Source organism: Oryctolagus cuniculus, chromosome 18 (assembly GCF_051225735.1).
Source record: "Oryctolagus cuniculus isolate XC-2025 breed Fujian yellow rabbit chromosome 18, ASM5122573v1, whole genome shotgun sequence".
NCBI lineage: Eukaryota > Metazoa > Chordata > Mammalia > Lagomorpha > Leporidae > Oryctolagus > Oryctolagus cuniculus.
The window spans coordinates 14602943-14622129 of record NC_142884.1 but is presented as its reverse complement, the minus strand read 5'-3'; the positions used below and the strand labels follow the sequence as shown (position 1 = coordinate 14622129).

General features: G+C 56.6%; 2 protein-coding genes across 12 annotated transcripts in view; both read left to right on the top strand.

The window, feature by feature from the left end:
- AXL (AXL receptor tyrosine kinase) overlaps positions 1-14758 on the top strand; it is a 28752-nt gene extending 13994 nt beyond the window's left edge. For both annotated transcript variants that reach the window (XM_051836360.3, XM_008249707.5), the window contains 10 exons: positions 1328-1460; positions 1710-1801; positions 3115-3210; positions 3322-3399; positions 5300-5392; positions 5724-5845; positions 6409-6518; positions 9654-9813; positions 10545-10681; positions 13069-14758. In XM_051836360.3, the coding sequence (XP_051692320.3) occupies positions 1328-1460; positions 1710-1801; positions 3115-3210; positions 3322-3399; positions 5300-5392; positions 5724-5845; positions 6409-6518; positions 9654-9813; positions 10545-10681; positions 13069-13420 (1373 nt within the window). In that variant the 3' untranslated portion in view covers positions 13421-14758. The remainder of the gene's footprint in view (positions 1-1327; positions 1461-1709; positions 1802-3114; positions 3211-3321; positions 3400-5299; positions 5393-5723; positions 5846-6408; positions 6519-9653; positions 9814-10544; positions 10682-13068) is intronic.
- A 126-nt stretch (positions 14759-14884) lies between these two features.
- Positions 14885-19187, top strand: part of HNRNPUL1 (heterogeneous nuclear ribonucleoprotein U like 1) — a 36525-nt gene continuing 32222 nt past the window's right edge. For 2 of the 10 annotated variants that reach the window (XM_070062175.2, XM_070062171.2), the window contains exon 1: positions 15175-15297. Coding sequence is in view for 3 of the 10 variants with exons in the window: in XM_051836361.3 (XP_051692321.1) it covers positions 16789-17083 (295 nt within the window). In the remaining 7 variants the exon portion in view is untranslated. Of the gene's footprint in view, positions 15005-15174; positions 15298-16439; positions 17084-17336; positions 17555-19187 lie in introns of those variants that run through there. The other 8 variants (XM_089318794.1, XM_070062167.2, XM_070062169.2 and 5 more) reach the window with 8 other exon arrangements.

The following is a 19187-nucleotide window of genomic DNA, read 5'->3' as shown; positions in this document are numbered from 1 at the left end:
TGCAACCCACACCCCTCGCCTGCCCTAGTCACTTCCTTTACCTGTTCATGTGCACGTCTCTCACCCTGAACGTCATCGCCTGCTCCCAGTGTCTAAACCTCACCTCTGTGCACAGCAGTCCCGCACTGTGTACACTCACCGTGCCTCTTGCACAGGTGTCTCGCCCTCCTCCCTGCTTTATGAGAACGCTTTCAGGCATGGGTGTCGTGGCACAGCAGGTAGAGCTACCACTGAGGAGACCCACACTCCATATTGCAGCGCCAGTGCCAGTCCTGGCTGCTCTGCTTCTGATCCAGCTTCCTGCTGATGCATCCTGGGAAGCGGAAGGTGATGGCTCAAGTACTAGGGCTCCTGCCTCCCATGTGGGAGACCCGGATGGAATTCCCCGGGCTCCTGGCTTCAGCCTGGCCCAGCCCTCACAACTGTGGGCTTTTAGCAAGTGAACCAGCAGATAGATTTCTCTCTCTCTACCTCCCCCACCCCCCGCCATTCAAATGAAAGTAAATAAACACTTTTTTACCATACCGGACAGCATTACACCAAAGACATGCATTGGTCCTTTGTTCATCAGTCTTGCACTCCTTGCACAAGCCTCACCCACCATCCTGTGTTCTCTTTCCTACTCACCTGTTTTTCCACACTCAACACCACCCACCTTGCATAATTATCACACACACCTACTCTACTTGAAACTTATTCCCACCCGTCCCAGTGCTCCTTGGACACTCACAACTCATCCTGCACAGTCATCAGATATTCATCCCGCTCTTCAAATATTTATTATTTGGAAGACAGAGAAAGAGAGAGAGCGCGTGCACTTCCATCTGCTGGTTCCCTCCCCAGATAGCCACAACAGCCAGGTCTGGGCTAGTCGGAAGGTAGGAATCAGGAATTCCATCTGGGTCTCCCGTGTGGGTGGCAAAACCCAAGCACTTGCACTGTCTCCTGCTGCTTCCCAGGCATGTTCTCCTGCAGCTGGACCAGAAGCAGAGTAGCCCAGACTCAAACCAGTGCTCTGGCTCGGGATGCTGGTTTCGCAAGCAGCAGCTGAACCTGCTGCACCATCACACCATCCCCTCATTCTGCTCTCAACTCGACGTTCCTACACTTCTCACGTTCCTTCTGCTTTAACACACACTCCTGTCATATCCGCCGCATGCCCTGCCTGACCCTGCCCAGTGTCCGTGGATACACGATTGCACCCCTCATCAAATGCACCCACACCTCCTTCTACACCTCCTGCCTCCCTCCCACATCACCCCCCGGGGGTCCCAGGGAGCTGAATCCAGGGCCTCCGCCATGATCTGTCCCCCATACCCTCTGACAGTGAGTGAACCCCCAGCTCCCGCCTTCTCATGGCCCTGGTGGTATGTACTGCTGGGAGCAGTTGTGGCCGCTGCTTGCGTCCTCATCTTGGCCCTCTTCCTTGTCCACCGGCGGAAGAAGGAGACTCGCTATGGGTGAGCTGGGGAGGCTTATGTGGCCTGGGATGGAGAGGCTGGAGGCAAAGAGACCAGTGAGGAGGCTGTGCAGGAAGAGAGGCGACCCAGAATCAGGATGAGAGCAAGAGGGTCTGGGGAACGATTGGAAGGTGGAAGGGAGCAGCCCAAGACTCACTCAGCAGCACTGGAGGAGAGGGCAGGCAGGACCCGGGGCTGGGCTGGTGCTCACGGTTCTTTCCTGCCTTCCCCTTCTCCCCATCCCCCCAGAGAGGTGTTTGAGCCAACAGTGGAGCGGGGTGAGCTGGTGGTCAGATACCGGGTCCGCAAGTCCTACAGTCGCCGGACTACTGAAGCTACCTGTAAGTGAACGCCATGGCTCCCTGACCAGGTCTGGGGCTAACACGTGTAGAGAATCAGACCTGCTGGGCTCCTGTAGACGCATGACACAAACAACAGAATCATTAACCCATAGGTTCTGCTGGTGGACTGTAGGTTCACGGATGGTCCCAGCTGAGGAGGGTCCTTGGAAGCCACTCTGTCAAATATCCTCATTTTTCCAGTTGGGGAAACTGAAATTCAGAAAGAAGAGGAACAGAGTGAGGTCCTCCTAGCACACAGGGAGAACACTGCCGTGGCCCCCAGGGGACATGTGGGAAGGGCTGGGAAAGACATTTGTGTAAGAGAAGGAGTAAGCAGCAGGGAGGTCACAGCAACCTTGTGGAGTAACCGACAGCTGTGTTCTGAGAGTGTGATCCGGGTCCCCTGGGGTCCCCAAGACATTTTGCAGGGGTCCATGAGGTCAAAACTATTTTCATCATAAGGAAAGATCGCATTTGTCCTTTTGCACTCTTATGATCATTCAGTAGAGTTTTCTAGAAACTCCCTGACCTGAGATGATGTCACCAGTGACTCTGATGATTGACGGAACACGTGCTCTTGTATGCTTGTGGTTTAAAATGCTATCCATCCTGGGTTTCAGCACAAAAAAGCAAAACAAACAAACAAACAACTATCTGTTTCTATTTTGAATACCAGAAATACTGATGTAAACATATAACCCACACCAGTACAGGGGCCCTGAGATCAGTAAGTTTGAGAACTCTTACTATATAGCAATGAAAATGAATAAACCGCAGTGACACACAGCCATTATATAGCAGTGATCACAGGCATAATGCTGAGTGAAAGAAACCAGACACTAAAGAGCATGCGCCGGGTGAGTCCATGTCTGCAACATTCACCAATGAAACAGCTGACCAGCCCACTGTAAGAGAAGTCAACAAAGGGCAGGCCGTGTGCTTTCCTTGTCCTGGCTGCTGGTTGCAACGTTGTGTTTGGTTTGTGAAAATCCACCGAGCAGTGCACACAGGATGTGTGCAAGTTACGCCTCAGTAAGAAGAAATTATTTTTAACAAGTACTGCAGGGAACTGACCATCAGGGTGCCCACTGGAGCAAATTTGTGTGCCCAACTTTAGCCTTGTAGTTGCCGCCTTGGAGGAAGGTTTGGGAGTCCCGGGGTGTAGCTAGGGTGAGGGTAGGGAGGTACTCAGAGCAGCCTCAGATGTTGAAGCAGCACAGAAGTGGTGTAGGACGTCAGCAGTGGACAGAGGCCTGCCGATGAGCCTCCCCGAGTGTCGGCCCTGCTCCCTGACTCTGTCCACCTCCATGCAGTGAACAGCCTGGGCATCAGTGAAGACTTGAAGGAGAAGCTGCGGGACGTGATGGTGGACCGGCACAAGGTGGCCCTGGGGAAGACCTTGGGAGAAGGTGAGGCCCCCAGCCCACACGTACCCTCCTCTGTCCCGGCCTGCACCTGACTGTAGGAAACGCAGTCCCTGTGGGCCCCTGAGGCCAAAATCTCCCTTGGGCCATTCACAGGAGAGTTTGGAGCCGTGATGGAGGGTCAGCTCAACCAGGACGACTCCATTCTCAAGGTGGCCGTGAAGACGATGAAGAGTGAGTCTGTGCGTGCGTGTGCACGTGTGGGACCCCAGCCCCAACCCAGGAATGGTAATGGCAGATTGACCACAGTGTAGCACCTCAGTGTTAACAAATAGAAAAGGGAGCCAGGTGTTTGACAGAAGGAACTGAATACAGGCACTCACCACATAGGTGGAGGAAGGAACAGGAAGTCTCTTCCACCCCTAGCTGTGAACAGCAGAGGGAGGAAGTGATGTCATCAAACCTGTGGCCAGGGGCGCCTGGTGGAAGTTGGGACCACAGAGTTAGGGGCTGCCCGTGGGCGCCAGAAGACACAGCTCCGTGAAGGTAGAGAGAAGATGAAATATCCTGCCTTCTCCCCGCCTCCCCCACCACTGCCCATCTCCCATAATGCCAGCTCTTGGCAAACCGCGGCAGGAAGCCAGCAGGGAAGGGAGCCTGGGAAATGCAGTGTTCAAGGAGCACTCCCCACCCCATGATACAGCAGAGTGGGGGAGGTCTGGGGAGGCACGCTGCAGGATCCAGGACCGTGACTTCCCCTCGTCCTCTGGAAGACTGGATCGGGATGTCCCTGCCTCCCTGGGCTGTTGCGAGACAAAGCAGTGAATGCGGGGGTGGCAGGTAGTTCTTGCAGTTAACCGCAGCTAAGCATTTACATCATCAGACAGGTGCTAGCCAGTCCAGGGCCACATAGCACAGGAAGTCCAGCTCTGAGTCCTTTTTATGCAGAGAAGGAAAAGCGTAGAGGGTCAGGCTGGGGCTGGAGTTGGGGGAGGAATGGCTCCTTCCTGACTTACAGGGATTAAAGCGTGGGCTACGGCGTCATCGTCATTCACTCATTCATTCATCACTGAGCACTTCCTGTGCACCAGGAAAAAAAAAATGGGTATTTACGCACTCGAAAGGCAGCATGACAGAGAGATCTTCCATCTGCTGTTTTACTCCCCACAAGGCCAAAAATGGCTGGAGCTGGTCCTGACTAAAGCCAGGTGCCCAGAGCTCAAGAGTTCCTTCCAGGGCTCCCACATGGGTGGCGGGGGCCCAAATACTGGGTCATCATCTGTTGCTTTCCCAGGCACATTAGCGGGGAGCTGGACCAGAAGTGGAGCTGCCGGCACGGGAACTTGCCTCCATGTGGGATGCTGGCGTCCAAAGCGGCGACTTGAGCCTCTGCAACCCTGGCTCCAGGTTACCTTCTTGACCTGGGCAGCCTCAGGCAGGTCACCTTGCCCCTCCAGGTCAGAGAGTCCTGACCTGTAAAATGGGACAGCATTAACCCTGGGAGTCCCAGAGCAGTTGGAAAACGTTGGGAGGCAGCCTGGAGTGAGAGTGAGTACCCGGACCCCAGGCTGCCTGGGGTTGAGTTCTGCCTGTTCCACCTTGCAGCTCTGGGCACCCTTGGGCACATTCCTTTTCGTGCCTTGGTTTCCTCATCTTTAAATGAGGATGAGGGGCCAGGGCTGTGGGGTAGTGGGTTCATCTGCCAACTGTGATGCCAGCATCCCATATGAGCGCCAGTGCGAATCCCGGCTTGTCCACTTCTGGTCCAGCTCCCTGCTAATGCTCCTGGGAAAGCAGCAAAAGATGGTCCAAGTGCTTGGGCCCCTGCACCTACGTGGGAGGCCCAGATGGAGGTCCAGGGAGTCTGCCTGGCCCAGCCCCAGTTGCACCCATTTGGCAGTGGATGGAAGATCACTGTCTCGTGCATCTCTCTGTCACTCCGCCTTTCAAACAAATAAAATGAATATTTAAATAAATTAAATGAGGAGAACCATGGGCACATATGGGTAGACATATAGTACTGAGTCCAGCATCTTAATCGTGTGTGATGAAGGTGGAGATGAGGACGATGGAGAGGCGGGGGAGGGAAGGAGTCCTCACTCCTGGCCTCACCCACCTTCCTCTCTGCCCCAAGTCGCCATCTGCACCAGGTCGGAGCTGGAGGACTTCCTGAGCGAAGCCGTCTGCATGAAGGAATTTGACCACCCCAACGTCATGAAGCTGCTCGGTGAGTGGGGGAAATCCAGGGGCCCCACGATGATGGTCAAACCCCCACACTCCTGGCTCCCCCACTCCTCTGCTCCTCCAGGGTCAGCAAACTCCGCCCCCTTCTCTCCCTCGCCTTGGAATGCGACCTCTGACCCTTTCCAGAAATAGCTGAGGTCCCCAGGGGGGCTCCGGAAACATCCCTGGGAACTCTGCTGGAAGTGGCTTCTCTGAAACTCTGTCCCTGTCACTCCCCCAGCAACAGAGAGGGAAGCAGAGGCTGGAGTCTGGCTGGGAGGGCGCCGGCCTCCCCTCAGTCCGGCTGGAGTGATGGGGCTGCCTGGGGGGCTCAGGCGTCTGTTTCCAGGGTTCTGAACGAGAAGGCTTCCCGGCACCTGTGGTCATCTTACCTTTCATGAAACATGGAGACTTACACAGCTTCCTCCTGTACTCGCGGCTTGGGGACCAGCCGATGGTGAGGGGTGTTTAATCATGGCTGCACTCCGTGAGCACACACCAGGCGCCAGCACTGTCCAGACACTGGCCAGATTGTGGGGCCCGAGCACTTGCTCCCACGGAGCTCGCCGTGCAACGGTGGGACGGTGGGACAGGGTGCTCAGCAAGCTGACCGCTGCATGACCCAGGCAGCTCCCAGAGAGACGCAGTGGGAGACTGACAGGTTTTTGTGGGTGGGGGAAGGCTGTGACCTTGAAGGAGGTGCCAGCTGGGGGGCCTCTGGGAGATTCCGACAGGAGAGGTCACAGCATGGACCAAGGTGGAAACAGGCTTGGTTTGTGTGCTGGCCGGAAAGGAGCCCCTGGCTGGATGTCAGTCAAGGGCAAGGAGAGTGGGAGATGGAGTCAGAGAGGAGGGCAGAGCAGATTATCTGGGGCCTTGGAGGTTGCAGAAAGGGGCTGGGCCTCGTTCTCAGGGCCATGGGAAGAGAGCAGGCAGAGACTGGCGTGCACGAGAAGGGCGGGGAGGAGGCAGGGACTCGGGATCCGCTCATCTCTGCTTGGCCCTGCCTTGGCCCTGCAGTTCCTCCCCACGCAGATGCTGGTGAAGTTCATGACAGACATCGCCAGTGGCATGGAGTACCTGAGTACCAAGAGGTTCATACACCGGGACCTGGCTGCCAGGAATTGCATGTGAGTGTCAAGCCAGAATGCAGGACGGGCCGGCTGCCCCCTCAGGGAAGGCGGAACCCAGGACTGGGGTCGCGAGTTCAACAGGGGAGTCTGGGAGGCCTCCTGAAGAGGAGGAGAGAGAAGGGACCAGAGGGGAGGCTTGGTGTGCAGCAGGAGGTGAGCAGAGGGGCGGAGGTGACCAGAGGAGCCTCCTCTGTGCCCCTCCATCTGTGCCTTGCCTGTGGCTGTCCTTTGGGAAGGGCCACGTTGGATAAGGGGGCCAGAATCTCCACCAGCGGACGAGCGGAATACAGGCCACAGCAGCCGCCCAGGGGAGTGGGGCGGGGGGACAGGACCACAGGCTCAGAGTGTTGGGCTCATGACAACTTCAGACTCATCGAAAGCAGGCCTGGGAAAAACGCTTTGACAAGGCGCGACCATGTACACAGCTCTCGGGAATCTGAAAATGGGTATTCCTCCCCCACACACGTGGACCATGGGCATGGGCCGTCTTTATAAGGCACAAAATCAAACAAAAGTAAGCCTCGCTGTTGGAGGGGAAGAGTGCTTACCCCAGGAGGGGCCTCAACCTAAGGGGAGCACCAGGGGGCTGGTAATGTCTCCTTCCTCTAGTTTTTATACTTTAAAAAATTGGTGCATATTCTACCTTCACTAAAATACACACTCGGGCAGCTCAGCCAGTTGTTACACGTGTCTGGCCGCTGTGCTGCTTGGAACACCTGCCTTCCAAATCAGAGTGCTTCGCTCCAGTCCCAGCTCCACTTCTGACTCCAGCTTCCTACTAACGCGCCCTGGGAGGCAGCAGGCGATGGCTCAAATACTTGGGTCCCTGCCACCCACAGGGAAGACCTGGCTCCTGGCTGAATGTTGCAGGCTTTTGGGGAGTGAATCAATAGATGGAAGATCTCTTTCTCCCCCCCCCCCTTTCAAATAAAATGGGGGAAGGGGACTCTTAAAATCCAGCTGGCTCTGTCGTGTCCTTCCCCAGCAGTAACCGCTGTTCTGACTTCTGTCACATCACTAGTTTCGTCTTTTTTTTTTTTAAGATTATTTATTTATTTATTTTGAAAGTCAGAGTTACACAGAAAGAGAAGGAGAGGCAGAGAGAGAGAGAGGGGTCTTCCATCCACTGGTTCACTCCCCAGTTGGCCACAACAGCTGGAGCTGCAGTGATTGGAAGCCAGGAGCCAGGAGCTTCTTCCAGGTCTCTACCACGTAGGTGCAGGGGCCCAAGGACTTAAGTCATCTTCCACTGCTTTCCCAGGCCATAGCAGAGAGCTGAATCAGAAGTGGAGCAGCCGGGACTCGAACTGGTGCCCATATGGGATGCTGGCACTGCAGGCAGAGGCTTTACCTGCTACCCTCCAATGGCTGCCACGGCTGGCGCGCTGCAGCCGGCGCACCACGCTGATCTGATGGCAGGAGCCAGGTACTTATCCTGGTCTCCCATGGGGCGCAGGGCCCAAGCACTTGGGCCATCCTCCACTGCACTCCCGGGCCACAGCAGAGAGCTGGCCTGGAAGAGGGGCAACCAGGACAGAATCCGGCGCCCCGACTGGGACTAGAACCTGGTGTGCCGGCGCCGCAAGGTGGAGGATTAGCCTAGTGAGCCGTGGCGCTGGCCCGCCTCATCTGTTCTTAAATGTCCTCTAACTGCAGCCACGCAGTCTGTACCCCTTATGTCAGGCTTCTCTGGCTAGTGTGATCTTCTGGGATTGTTCCGTGTTGGCATGTGTAATTCGTAGGTTTCTCATTTTCTTTGCTATGTAGTATTCTACTGTATGAATGTTCTATGGGTGTTTTTTCTTTCTTCTTTTAGTTTTATTTACTTGAAAGGTGGGGACTGGTGTGGTGGCACAGCAGGTTAAGTTCCCATGTCAGAACACTGGTTCAACTCCCCGATGCTCCACTTCTGATCCAGCTTGCTGCTAACACACCTATGGGAAAGCAACAGAAGATGGCCCAAGCACTTGGACCCCTGCCACCCATGTAGGACACCCGGATGGAGATCCAGGCTCCAGGCTTTGGCCTCTCCAAGCCCCAGTTGTTACGGCTGTTTGGGATAGAAGATTTCTCTCTCTCCCTCTCTCTCCTTTCCTCTCTTTCTCCCTCTTCTTCTCTCTGTGTGTCACTATGCCTTTTAAATAAAAATAAAAATGAATCTTTTAAAAAAGGTTTCTTGAAAGACAGAAAAATAGAGAGCTCTCCCATCAGTGCTGCAACAGACAGAGCTGGGCCAGGCTGACACCAAGAGCTGGGAGTTCCATCTGGGTCTCCCATGTGGGTTGCAGGGATAAAATTACTTTGGCCATCATCTCTGCCTCCTAGAGCACACAGTAGCAGGAAGCGGGATCAGAAGCAGAGCTGAGAGTTGAACGCAGGCACTAGGATATGGGGGGCAGCTTAACCACTGTGCCAGATGCCTGGCTGTGGATGCTGCTGCTGCTGCTTATTTTTTATTTTTTAAAGATTTATTTATTTATTTATTTGAAAGGCAGAGTTAGAGGCAGAGGCAGAGAGAGAGAGAGAGAGAGAGGTCTTCCATCCTCTGGTTCACTCCACAGATGGCCACAACAGCTGATCCAAAGCCAGGAGCCAGGAGCCTCTTCCGGGTCTCCCATGTGGGTGCAGGGGCCCAAACACTTGGGCCATCTTCTACTGCTTTCCCAGGCCATAGCAGAGAGCTGGATCGGAAGTGGAGCAGCCAGGACTCGAACCAGCACCCATATGGGATGCCAGCACTGCAGGCAGAGGCTTTTCCCGCTATGCCACAGTGCTGGCCCCTGGGTGTTGCTTCTTAATGTGGGTGCTGGATACATAGGTGTGTCCATGGACACACAGGGAGCCGTTCCCTGAGGGTTTGACATTGTATATCTGCTATCCGCCAAGAAAACTGTTAAAGTCAGGAACCTAGGAAGGACTTTAGAATCTGTCGAAACACCAGAGCCAGGCAGGCTGGGAAGGAAACGAGAAGTAAAGCAGTTCCTTCCTGGACTAGGGCAAGGGTGCAGGCGAGAGCTTCCTCACCCTGACACAGGGCAGCGTGGCTGGGCAGTGGAGCCCTGTGAGAGCCAGGCAGGCTTCCTGGTGGAGGTGGCTGGGGCCTGGAGCCTGTTCTCTCCCCCATCCCGGCAGGCTGAATGAGAACATGTCCGTGTGTGTGGCCGACTTCGGGCTTTCCAAGAAGATCTACAACGGGGACTACTACCGCCAGGGCCGCATTGCCAAGATGCCCGTCAAGTGGATCGCAATCGAGAGCCTGGCTGACCGCGTCTACACAAGCAAGAGCGACGTGGTATGTGTGCAGGGCTGGCGTGAACAGGCAGGGCCTGGCCATCACACACTGCGCCTAGGCAGCTATGGGTGCAGGGCTCACTGTGTGGGGCAGCGTGTGTGTCTGAGTGGTGGTGTGTACATGGGGATACACAGACACACACGTGCATAGCAGCAGTGTGGATCTTACAGGTTAGGAGAAGCAACAGTGACCAGGCACGCATGTGCCTGCACCTGTGCAGTGTGTACAGCAGTATGGAGGGTGACAGTTGAGGTCATGTGTCCAGGAAGCATGAGGTGTGTGCCTGGATAGTGTGTGTGTGTGTGTGTGTGTGTGTGTGTGTGTGTGTAACTGGGGAAAGAATAGCAGAGAGCTGGATTGGAAGTGGAGCATCCAGGACTCGAACCAGCACCCATATGGGATGCCAGCAACGCAGGCAGCAGCTTTACCCGCTATGCCATAGCACCGGCCCCAGGAAAGAATTTCTATAAATACTTGTGATGCACCAATAGGTGGCTGGGAACATGTGTACATGAGAGGGACTGTACCCGTGAACCTGTGTGTCGGGGGTCTCTGTGCTGTGCCCGTGAACCTGTGTGTCAGGGGTCTCGGCTGTGCCCTGTGAACCTACGTGTTGGGGGCACTCTGTGAACCTGCGTGTTGGGGGTCTCTGTGCTGTGCCTGTGAACCTACATGTTGGGGGTCTCTTGTGCTGCAGAGCCCCTCTAATCCCCTCCCTCTGCCTCCCATAGTGGTCCTTTGGGGTGACCATGTGGGAGATCGCCACCCGCGGTCAGACGCCGTACCCAGGCGTGGAGAACAGCGAGATTTATGACTACCTGCGCCAGGGAAACCGCCTGAAGCAGCCTGCAGACTGTCTGGATGGACTGTGAGGACCCCTGGGACTCCCCATACACAGCCTTAAATGCACTGCACGCCCCTGAGCACCCCACGTGGCCCGGACATCCCCAGGACCCTTAAGACGTGGGTGCAGTGCTCAGCGTGTGGAGTGACCCTCCTGCCCCTCTCCAGTACTCTGGCAGGACCATTAGGAGCCAATGGGGAGCCAATTAGCTAAGGTTACATGGTGTGCAGGCTGGATCGGGCCCCCCAGCTGTGTGTCCTTGGGTAGTGAGTGACCAACTGCACAACCTCACCCGGTGGCCCTGAGCACCCCACGCTCCTCCCAGGTACTCCTCGGCACCCAGGACACGGCAGAGGCTCGGGTTACTGAACCTCCGCCAGGCTCTTAGGGCTCCTCTGAGATCTTGCAGTCTCCTTGAGGACGTGCCCATCAATCTTGGCGGTATTACGGCGTGCAGTGAGGCACGGCAGTTAGCCAGCACTTTGAGGGTAAACAGAGGAAATTGCTTGGGTCCAGAGGAGACAGCCTGGGGCTTCAGACTTGCCAGGTCCTCCTTGGGTGCTCCCAAAGCCAAAGGGAGTGAGAATAATAGCTACTCATTTTCTAGAACTTACTAGCAGGCACCGTTTTAGGTGCTTTGTGTGTATTAAATCATCTAACCCTCACCACAGCTATGTGAGGGAGATAATTTTTGTTTCCATTTTGCTGGTGAGAAAACCAAGGCCTACAGGGAAGTGGAGTCCCTCGCCAAAGGTTGCACAGTTGGTGCGTTAATAACTTATACCCCCAACTCTCATAGCCTTTGTTTAAAAAGGAACAGGTTTGTTTATTTGAAAGAGCTACAGAGAGAGGGGAGATCTTCCATCCAGTGGTTCACCCCCCAGGTGGCTGCCATGGCCAGGGCTGGCCAGGCTGAAGCCAGGAGTCAAGAACTACTGGATGGCAGGGGCCCAAGCACTTGGGTCGTCTTTCTGCTTTTTCTAGGCCATTAGCAGGGAGCTGGATCAGAAGTGGAGCAGCTGGGACTTAAACTGACACAACTGTATGGGATGCTGGTGTCACAGGCGGCAGCTTTACCCACTGCTGCACAAGGCCAGCCCCACATAGCCTGTTCTTGTTTGTTGGTTGGTTTTTTAAGATTTATCTTATTGAGGGTGGTGCTGTGGCATAGCTGGTAAAGCTGCCACCTGCAGTGCTGGCATCCAGTATAGGCACTGGTTTGAGTCCCAGCTGCTCTACTTCTGATCCAGCTCCCTGCTGATGTGTCTGGAAAAGCAGTAGAAGGTGGCCCAAGTCCTTGGGCCTCTGCACCCATGTGGGAGACCCAGAAGAAGCTACAGGCTCCTGGCTTTGGATTGGTCCCACTCTGGCCATTGGGGCCATTTGGGGAGTGAACCAGTAGATGGAAGACCTCTCTCTCTCTATGCCTCTTTGCCTTTCAAATAAATAAAAAAAATTTTTTTTATTTATTTGAAAGTCAAGAGTTACAGAAAAAAAGAGAGGGAAAGATCTCTCATATGATGGTTCATTCCCAAATGGCCACAATGACCACAGCTGGGCCAGACTAAAGCCAGGAGCCTAGAACTCCATCGGGGTCTCCCACGTGGGTGCAGGGACCCAAGCACTTGATCCATCCTCCGCTGCTTTCCCAGGCACATTAGCAGGGAGCTGGATCAGAAGTGGAACAGCCAGGACTCGAACCGGCCCATCTAATAGGCTTAAAATAACAAACTTGGTAGAATTTTTGAAGGTCCGGAGTCTGAGAACAGTTTAACAGGGTGATTCTGGCTCTCAGTCTCTAAGGGGGTTACACTCAAGATGTCAGCTGGGGCTGCCAAGGTCACTTTCTAATTGGCTCCCTCACAGGGCTGAGGCCAGTGGCCCTGATCCTAGCCACAAGGACCCCTCCCTAGCACTGGGACGGTGACTCCAGGGCAAGTGCAGGCAGGAAGCCACAGTGCCTGTGTGAGCTGGTCTCGGAAGTCACACACACTGGCTGCACACAGCAGGAGGGGACTTCCTGCCATCCTTTGAAAGGAGGCTTTATGGGCTTGTTTTAAACCAGCGCAGCCTCTAGGTGGCAGGGCCAGGCTCTGATGCCGGGGTCTCTTCTTGGAGGCTCACCTGGAAAGCTGTGCTGGAGCAGATCCTCACACCAGACAGGTGTCCCCAGGCCCGATCCTCACACCAGACAGGTGTCCCCAGGCCCTTCCCACATCCCACCTCCAGGACGCCCTGCAGAAACTGCTGAGCATCTCCAAATCTCTGGAAGATTCCCCCACATTGCTGTTTCCCCACAGCCCTTTGAAACGCCCCCGGTTCTCTGCGTGTCATACAGTGTCCCCAGACTCCCAGAATGCCGTCTGTCTGAGTCCCTGCTCAGTCTCTCACCCCTCACTTTGTTGCCCTAGGTATGCCCTGATGTCCCGGTGCTGGGAGCTGAACCCCCGAGACCGGCCAAGTTTTTCAGAGCTGCGGGAAGACCTGGAGAACACGCTGAAGACCCTGCCCCCTGCCCAGGAGCCTGACGAAATCCTCTACGTCAACATGGACGAGGGCGGAGGTCATTCCGAGCCCCGTGGAGCTGCCGGAGGAGCAGAGCCGCACACCCAGCCCGACCCGAAGGACTCCTGCAGCTGCCTTACGGCCGCGGAGGTCCATCCTGCCGGACGCTACGTCCTCTGCCCTTCCACGGCCCCTGGCCCTGCTCTGCCTGCCGACAGGAGCTCCCAAGCACCCCCGGCACAGGAGGATGGAGTCTGAGATGACCCTCTACCCAGAACTTCCTCTCAGGATCCAAGCTAGGCACTGCCACTGGGGGAAGCCCCCTCCCCACTCTCCCACCCTAGGTTTCTCCCCACTGCAGCCCTGTCTTCCTGCCACCCCCCTCCATCCGGACAGACCCTTGCCTTCCCTGCACCACAGCACCCCCACCTGTAGGAGGAAGAGGTTCGACTGCAGTCTCTCAAGGTACTCCCAGGCCTTTGCATTCCGAGACTCGGGACTCCAAGGGTTAAGGGGTCTCGATGCCGAGGTTCTGGGTTTCAGAGATACTACGAGTTCTTGGTTCTAAGGACCTGAAATTCCAACGTCTCTAACTCAAAAGTGCTCAAGTTCTCAGCAAGGAAGTTCTAAGGCTGTGAGATTGTGTGGTTCTAGATTTTCTGGTTCTAAGATTCTTGATAAGACCCCAAGACTTTAGGTTCTAAAGCTCTAGATTTTGTTTTTCTAATGGTAGTATGTAAGAATGTAGATTCTGTAATTCTAGACATGGAGGTCCTAAGGCCTACAGTTCTAAAAGCTGACATTCTAGGGCTCTCAGATCTAAATCCTTTAACCATAAGAGTCTAGACACGAAGGCTTCAAAACATTGTCTCCTCAAGGTTTGATATCCTAATGGACTCTGAGGTCATAGATGATCCAGGATTCTAGAATCTGCAACTCAGAAGTTCTAAGAGTCTAAAGATGGACGTTCTGTGGTCTCATGTCCTAAGATGTGACATCCTAAGACTTAGTCTCGGAATCTAAGATTCTAGATCATATGCTCCAGGAGTCTGGATTTTAATCCCTGAGATCCTGATGCCGGTCTAGCCTGTGTTTCAGGGCACTCTAGGGTCTGTTGGTCCAAGATTCTGCATGCAGGACTCTCACCAGTAGCCATGACTAACTAGACTCCAAAGTTCTAATCATTCCTAACATTGGACACCTCCAGGTTCTATGTGCACTCTGCCTTCCTAGGATCATGTGAAGGACCCAAGAATCCACATTTGTCAATCTGAAGGTTCTAGGTACTGCAGTTAAAAGACTGCGTGTTCTCAGTTCTCAGGGTCCACAGCCTAGAGTATTAGGTACGATTCCAGGGTTCTAACCTGATAGGGTTCCTCTATGTGCCCCTCCCCTTCTTAGGCACTGCCTTCGCTTCCTCCTCCCCCCAAGCCTGTGCAATGCATTAGGGATGCCTCCTTCCCCACCACCCCGGGGGATGGGCGGCTCCCTACTTTTGGGTCATGCTGCCCCCATGAGCCAGTCCCTTATCGCCGGTGTACAAGTGTGGTCTCTGGTGCCTCCGGAGGAGCTGAGAGCACATAAAACTTCGTAATCCTCTTTGTGTCTCCTCTCATCTGCATTCAGCTGCGATGCGGCCCCTCTCCCCAGCCATTCAGTTTCTCTGTCAGTACCAGGAAGGGTGTGGTGGGGTCTACGAAAGTCTCCTCCCTAGAGAGGTCTAAATGAACACTGTACATCGAGGCCAAACACACACAATCAGGCAGACACCCAGCGGGAAGAGGAAGAAACTTGAGCAACAGATACAAAGTGATAGAAATCCTGAGACACGGAGCAGAACAGGTACCCACAGTCCAGGAAGAGAAACGCGGGCACAGAACCCCTCCGGTAGTCCCGGGTCCACCAGGGGAGTCCGCTCGCTGCCCCGGGCGCGCAGTCCAGGGTGTGTCCGGGAGCGGACCGAGGAGCCCCTGGCAGCGCCCGGACGCCCCCCGGTGGCGGCTCCCGAGAAGCCGGGACGGTTCAATCCGGGCCACAAACTTTTTTAGAACAAATCGTTGTGCAAGGCTGGGAGGAGAGAGGAAGTCGGACGTGGGCGAGGGGCGGGGTGTCTGGACTGGAACCTCCGGGCCCACGTGAGTGTCTGTCCCGCCGCGGAGTGGGTGCTGCGTGTCCGGGTGGCTGCAGTGGCACTGTCCGCTGGGTCGGTGCGGTGTGGGGCCGCCCGGCCGCGCGGAGCTTCGCGGGCACACCTGCGCTGCCGGTGTGCTGCACCTGATCCGACCCGAGCCTGGGGGTGTATCTGCGCGGCGCGCGCCTTTGTCTGCTCCGCTGGAGTGTGGCGGGTGTGGGCCTTGCGTGCCTCGGCTGTGTGTCTGACTCCGGGTTTGTCCGTTTGAGTTAGAGGCGACAGGTGGCGCGGCGTTAGACGCCGGGGAACTCGGGCGTCCGTGTTTATTAGCGGGAGGCCCGATCCGCGTCTCTGAGCCCGTCGGCCAGGTGCCCCGGACAGCCATGCAGAGGGTCGGGGAGGGGACAGCCGCTCAGTGCGGGGCTCTACCCGGAGAGGGGCGGCTCCACGGCCTCCGCGAGGCTGCGGTCGCGGACAGAGGCCCCGCGAGGCGAGCTGGCCAGGGGATGGACACGCGGTTTCCTTGACAACTTTTCTCTCGTCGCTGGCCTAGCCTCTAGTATCAAACCTGCAGGACTCGCCAAAGTTCCGTTTTTCATTAAAAAAGTAATAATAAAACAGCCGAGTTCCAGATTATGAATAATATATCTGTTTAATATCTACTCCATATGCCTCCCTCTACGGCGAAATTTGTGAGGCAAGCCTCTGAAAAACGGCCAATCCTGTTAGCTTTTCCTCAAGCGACCCATCTCTACCGGCCCTCAGTGAGATGAGACAATAAATGCAATTGGTGGACAGATTGTTTTGAAACCGCCCTAACGGCAAGGGGCGGGTCCTTCGTGAATTTTTCTCTTTCCGGTTTCTTAAAGGCAACAGGAAGGAGGGGTTTCTACCGACCCTCGTTTTGATTGGTTCTAGTGACTTTACCCGCTCGTACTCCTCAAGGGGCGGGAGATGTAGACAAATCAGAATGTGTGTTGCAAAGACACTTAGCTCGATGAAAGGACTTCGCAGGAAAGGCGGGGGGGGGGGCGCTCATTTTGAAAGCCCAAGGTTGATTGGACTAAATCGTTACTCCCCTTTTCTCATTCGACCTTACAGCAGCGGGCGCGCGGGCGCCATCCAATCAGCTGGCGCTCCGCCTTCTGCCTTTTCCCGCCCTCCGCTTGGGCCGCGTCTTCGACGTAGGCCAACGCTTCCTCCCTGGCTGCTCGTAGGCCCTCTCACTGTCGTTATTTTGAAAACTGTGCTCTAACTGGCTGAGTCTCCGGGCCCGCGCCCGTTGCCCCCGAGCGCTGGCCAATTGACACCCGTGTTGCATCGTACGGCGCACTGGGAGGGGGAGGTGGCGGCGGCGGCGGCCATTTTGAGCCGCCGCCGCCATTGGAGTAGCCCCCCCCCCTTTCCCCCTTCGCCTCCTGACAGGAGAGGTTTAAGGGGGACAGAGCCCTGGGAGGCCGGGCCGGGCTCGGGGGCCGCCCCGGGGGCCCGGGCCATGGATGTACGCCGTCTGAAGGTGAACGAACTTCGCGAGGAGCTGCAGCGCCGCGGCCTGGACACTCGCGGCCTTAAGGCCGAGCTTGCTGACCGGCTGCAGGCTGCGCTGGAGGCCGAGGAGCCCGACGACGAGCGGGAGCTCGAGGCCGACGACGAACCGGGGCGACCTGGGCACAACAACGAGGAGGTCGAGACCGAGGGGGGCTCCGAGCTGGAGGGGACCGCGCAGCCACCGCCGCCCGGGCTGCAGCCGCACCCGGAGCCCGGCGGCTACTCGGGGCCGGACGGACATTGTGAGAGTGCGCGGGGCGGGGGCCGGGGAGCCTGGAGTCTGGGCCAAGATAGGGCTGTGGGACGCGGGAGTCCGGCGCCCGAGGTCGGGGACTTGCTGTGAGGATCGGGGGGTCCTGCGATCGGCCGCCGCGAAGGATCTGGGGACCGGGGCCTCGGGACGGCCGGCGGGTGGATTCTGGCATTCGGCGCGGGGGAGAAGCTGGGGGTGGGCGCTGTCGGTGTCGGAAAAGAGGTGGGTCCAGGGAATGGGGAGGGTTCTGGACCTTAGGGCTCGGAGACCGGAAACCGTGGTTTTTGGAACCGAACGGAGTCGGAAGAAAAAGAGGTTTTCTATTTAGGGGCTTGGGGAGAGGCTTGGAAATGGTGATCCTGGGGTTTGCAGCAGGGTGGGCTGGGCGTTAGGAGCCGCGTTTCCAGCTTCGGGACGGAGAGGCCGGGGTCCGGGCCGGAGCGGCTGATAGGGTCCTGAGGTGGGTTGATGAGATGGAGGCACTGGTGTCTGCGGTGGACTGGGTGCTCTGGTGTTGGCCGGAGATCCGTGAGGGGATGTGGGAGACCAGCTTGTTCCACGGGGGGACCCACCTCTCTTCCAGGCTGGGAGGCCAGCCGAGAGGCAGGCGCACCTTGGGCACTGGGTGCTGGGCGATCCGGGGACCTTGTGGTTGACTGCCAGAGGCGGCACCAGGAGCCTTGGTGTCCTGAAGCTCGTGGGGGCAGGAAAGATGCTTCCCTGGACAAAGGACCCGGGAGCCTGGGACTGGGCAAGCTCTCCGGGCCGGAACTCAGTGGCTGTGCTGAATGGTCCTGGTGAACGGGGCAGCCGGGGGTAGGACGGGCGCAGAGAGCAAGCTGGTAGTGCTTGAATTTGGTGAAGTAACCGAGGGACAGGGGATCCTCGTGTCCAGCACGGGAGTGTGTAGCTGTCTGGGAAGATGGGGGAGGGGGAGTGAGTGAGTAATGGAAGGAGAAGGCAAGCCTGTTGACTTGGTCCCCGGGGGCCTCGGGGTGTTGTTGGGGGGAGAGGTGGGGCTCAGCATCTCCCGGTGAGGGTTCCTTGGTCCCCAGAAGCAGTTACTTGCGTGCCCAGGGAGTATCTGCATCAGCCAATAGGAGTGAGTGTGGGAGTGGAGGGATTAGGGTAGGCCTGCAGCTGTTTGAGGAGCAGAGACCTGGCATGGCAGAGAGTGAGTCTGGAGTTAGCAGAGGGCGACTTTTTTTCAGCACTGGGACTGCAAAGATGGGAGGAAGAGAGGTTAAGGGGGAAGGACTGTGGTGTCCAGGGCTTCTGGGGGGTCTGTGGAAAGGGCACCCTGGGGCTGGGGGAAGAAGGTGAGAGGAGAAATGTGGCCATGGAGGAGACTTGGGGTTGGCACTGGGTCCTCGTTCACGAGAGATGTGGCAGCCTGCGTGTAAATTTGGAGTGGAGAACAGCCCAGCGACTGTCCAGGACCCAGGTGCTGGCAGCGTGCGTGGCGTGGCAGAGACCTGGGAAGGAAGAAGTGGCCCGGCGAGCTTGTCTATAGAGTGGGAGCCCCCAGTGGGGCAGAGTTCCGGGAGAGCAGGGTGGTTGGATGCCTCGGCACGCAGCCTCTAGACTGTTTCAGGTTCGGCTCTGTGACTCGGGCAGGGTGCTTCATCTCCGTGCGTCTGGTTTCCTTGTGTGTAAAATGGGGTTACAGGGTTGTTAAGAATGAAGTCACGCGTGAGGGGCCTCTCCCCGGGTCCGCCTGCTGATGAGGAAAGCGGCGTTTAGGGGATGGAGAGGGACCCCAGCATCTTGGCTCCCTGGGCAGGCTGCTCCGGGCCCAGAGGGATGCTTAGAGAGGCTTGAGGCTCTGGGGCACACACTGCCTAGCGCCTGGAGGAAGCAGCTGGGCTGAGAGGACCTCACATCCCAGGGAAGATGACGTTCCCTCTCTTCCTCTCGCCCTGCCCTCTGCACCAGAGTCCTTTGAGTGCCCTCCACACCCCTGCGACCCTCCCTCAGCCTTGGTAAACAGACCTGTAAGGCACCACGTGACCTGAGACTTTCCTCCCTTTGGGCCGCACCAGGTTTGTGCCCAGATGTGTTTGTCCTCTGAGAAAGCATCCAGTCAGTCAACA